Here is a 3375-nt window from a genome sequence, read left to right on the forward strand (position 1 = left end):
TGCATACCATTTACGATAGTTCGAGGGGATATTTGTCTTTTTTCCCTTTAATGAAAAGAGACAATCTTTTCAAAACAGACTAAAAAAAAAGTTAAAGAGCCACAGATTAAAACGAATGAAGTATGTATTACCTGAAGGTGTTGGAAGGTACAATAGCTAGTGATTTGGGTGCTACGTTACATCCCTGGAAGAAATCCTGAGCAGTCGATGGGAGTGGAACTTGTCTTTTGGTAATACTAGCAACAACAACACGAGCCAAAACTGGTGAATGGACTCCCTTCTGGCTTAAATTTAGTGTAAAATCTACTTCCCATTAGGAAAATGAGTAAAGCAACAATATTGGACGCAGCACAAATGAAAAATCCAGCTTTCCAACTCACGTTATCTTCAACATAGACAATAGCTGTGGACGATACTACAGAAGCAGAATACCAAAAGAAGAAGAACCAATTGAAGAAAAATCCCTTGATCCCTTGGTTATCAGCTAGCTGATCGGCTCCGATCGTCGAAAGGGTTGATCGGGTACCTCCACTACCCAGAGTAGTCAGAGCTATTGCTGCATAGAGAACTACATATTGACCTTTCGGTTTAGGGGTACATGAGGTTGAACCAACTTCACATGGTTTAGGCCTTAAAGAATCAACTGTAGCTGTTAAAGCTAAAAGGATAGTGCCCTACAACGTATTCACAAAAAAAAAATATTAAGCTTAATCAAACACCCTAAAGAACCAATTTCAAAAGGTCAAACAAATTAAGTTAGGTACACACAAAATAGTGGAGTAGTAATTACCAATAATGAGATGATGGATGAGATCCAAATGGTAGAGAAGCAACCAAGAAAAGAGTCGGCAATAATTGCAGCAACAACAGGAATTAAGCTTCCAGCACCATTAACCAAATTTGATATTTGAGCAGCATCAATACTCTCCACATCAAATTCCTTAATCAGATACACAATAAGATTGTTTGTCCAACCTCCAAATGCTAAGGTCAACCCCACTGAGCTCGCTGTTTTTGTCAAAATCCAGTTACGCGTCAATATTTATACGTAACTTGTTATAACATGTTAAATTACCTGTAACAAATATTTAGGCTATGTGCAACAAAGAAAGTAACATGGATAACATTGTAGCACTTGAGATTTTGGGTCTTTTCATGCTGTTAAAGAATGCTTGATCAAAAATCATGTAGGAACAAGATAGAGACCTATAATAAAGGGGAAGGTGATCCAGCCTCCAGTTCTTCTTGGTAATTGTGCCTCTGATGGAGCTTCCATGGTTCAAAAACTCGATGGATAAATAATTACTTCAAACTTTTGGGAGAGAACTTATATATATAATATCAGCTCAAAAATATCTCAATTAGGATAAGGACAGCACATTGTCTTGCTCATGAGAATTTAACAAAATGGGAGGAAATTACATATTGCATTAAAAAAAATTCAAAGATTTAATTAAAGGCCCTCAACTTTATAGTATTAAATTGTTAATTTGACTAATGACTACAATTTAGTATTGTTCATTTAATTTGATGTGTCTTCTGGTTTACATGACAATTGTCAGCTTCTTCCCTTTAATTAATATTCGTAATCACAATTAAATATCGATTAAATGACTCGATTTGCAGATACTAAATTGTAATCATAATTAATTAGACTCTTACTTTCAAAATAGATATTATTCCAATATCACGTAGCTCGAAGGAAAATAATATCTTTTGCTGGAGTATTCTAAACTACTGTTGAACACACAAATTACATTTGATTAATTAAAAATTACTACTCTATGTCTTTTCCTACTTGACCATTTCAGAAGTAAATATTGGTATCATAGACTCTTAATTAATATCTAATGTAATCAAAGTCAATTAAGACTACTAATCCTAATAATTTAGATGATGACTGATTTTTGGAGAAATTTTTCTCATTGACTTTTACGTCGTCGTAGCAAACATGTACATGGAAGATATATAAACGACATGGATTGCATGTCAAAGCACTCGTAACTTTAATTATTCTTATTTATGCTATTATAAGTTGCAATCCAATATTTATATTCACATCATAATTATTAACATTTTTATTGTAAATATAAATGTAAAAAACAAAATTTTGTAAGACAAAATATTTGGATTAAAGTTTTTCCTTCTGGTTTAAAAAATCATTTTTATAAAGAAGGGTTGGGAAGTTGACCAGTTACATGGTAACTATTCCCTCTTCTTTTTCAAATAAGAGATAATTAGTTCATCTCTTTTCAGATAACTTCTTGGATCGAGTTAGATCGATCCATGACCCAAAACTATGTAGTTATGTAAGCAAATGCAAGGAAAAAATTGATATACAAAAATAAGATTTAAAAATTACACCAACATATAATTATAATTTTATTATATATCAGAGTATGTTTAAAATATGTAATGCAAGACCTCACACCTTCATTCTTGTTTAAATGTTATTCATGAAAATTTATCCACGCACTTGGCGATCATAACATGAATCATCATATGATAGACAATGTATAAGGAGAAAATCCTTATGAAAACGTAAAACACATGAATATATTGTCTGAAGTTCAGATATTTGTATTGAAGTGTGAATATGGAAATTAAAGCAAGCAAGTCCAGCAATTCAAAAACTTAAGACGTTTTTGTTTGAAATTCGGCTAAAGAGTTTCAAAACTTCATATATCTTTGTCTGAAGTTGACATTACAACATGTTATTTGCAAATGTTTTTTCAGTAATTGCAGATTGATGATAAATTAATTAATTAATTAATTATTGCTCACTCACAAGTATGAGGATATTAAAATTGATCTCATCCTCAAATCACTCATCAGAAGGAGTCTCATTATGATCCACTTCATTGAGGTTTTGATACTTGTAATACCAAGCACATGTTACATAGTAACCAAAGTTCACTACTCCCCCTACAACCAATATCCAGTACACATTATCCAGCCTTCCATCATTTATGCTACCTGGTAACCATTTACTTGTCTTTCTAACAACATCAATTAGAGCAGTAGCCAAGTAAAATGCTATACCAACAAGCATGGAAATCATCGCGGTCGCCATGTTCTTTAAGGTCATTGGGAACTCTTGGTAGTACAAAGATACTTGTCCAGGATAATGAAATGCCTCCGCGATACCATTAAGTGCTAATTGTGGCACCAGCCATAAAACTGACATTGCCACAATATTGGAACCTTCATTTGATTTTGCTACATTTAGTCTCTTTGACTCGACTAAGGCTGATACACCCATGCTCAAAAAATTGAGCACGTGTCCAATCCCAATTCTCTGGAGAGGTGTTAGTGATTTGCCTCTCAAATTCTTCCACATAGGTAAAAGAAATTTATCAAACAGGGCGAGGAATA

The 3375-nt window shown here is 33.2% G+C and overlaps 1 protein-coding gene across 1 annotated transcript; it reads right to left on the reverse strand.

The window, feature by feature from the left end:
* Nucleotides 1–236: 236 nt before the first annotated feature.
* On the reverse strand, nucleotides 237–1288 carry LOC107059364 (protein NRT1/ PTR FAMILY 2.7-like). The gene is made up of 3 exons (XM_015305882.1): nucleotides 1207–1288; nucleotides 791–1008; nucleotides 237–674 (listed from the first exon to the last, which is right to left on the reverse strand). The coding sequence occupies exons 1-3, from the start codon at nucleotides 1274–1276 to the stop codon at nucleotides 237–239; spliced, it is 726 nt and encodes a 241-aa protein (XP_015161368.1). The 5' UTR covers nucleotides 1277–1288.
* Nucleotides 1289–3375: the final 2087 nt, after the last annotated feature.

Source organism: Solanum tuberosum, unplaced genomic scaffold, assembly GCF_000226075.1.
Source record: "Solanum tuberosum cultivar DM 1-3 516 R44 unplaced genomic scaffold, SolTub_3.0 contig00086, whole genome shotgun sequence".
NCBI lineage: Eukaryota > Viridiplantae > Streptophyta > Magnoliopsida > Solanales > Solanaceae > Solanum > Solanum tuberosum.

Excerpts from the sequence above, each read along its gene's own strand:
- LOC107059364 (XM_015305882.1), bottom strand. The coding sequence starts at position 1,276 with ATGGAAGCTCCATCAGAGGCACAATTACCAAGAAGAACTGGAGGCTGG. Across the intron at positions 1,009-1,206 it reads CACCTTCCCCTTTATTATAG|CGAGCTCAGTGGGGTTGACC; the intron begins GTCTCTATCTTG and ends TGACAAAAACAG. Across the intron at positions 675-790 it reads CATCCATCATCTCATTATTG|GGCACTATCCTTTTAGCTTT; the intron begins GTAATTACTACT and ends AATACGTTGTAG.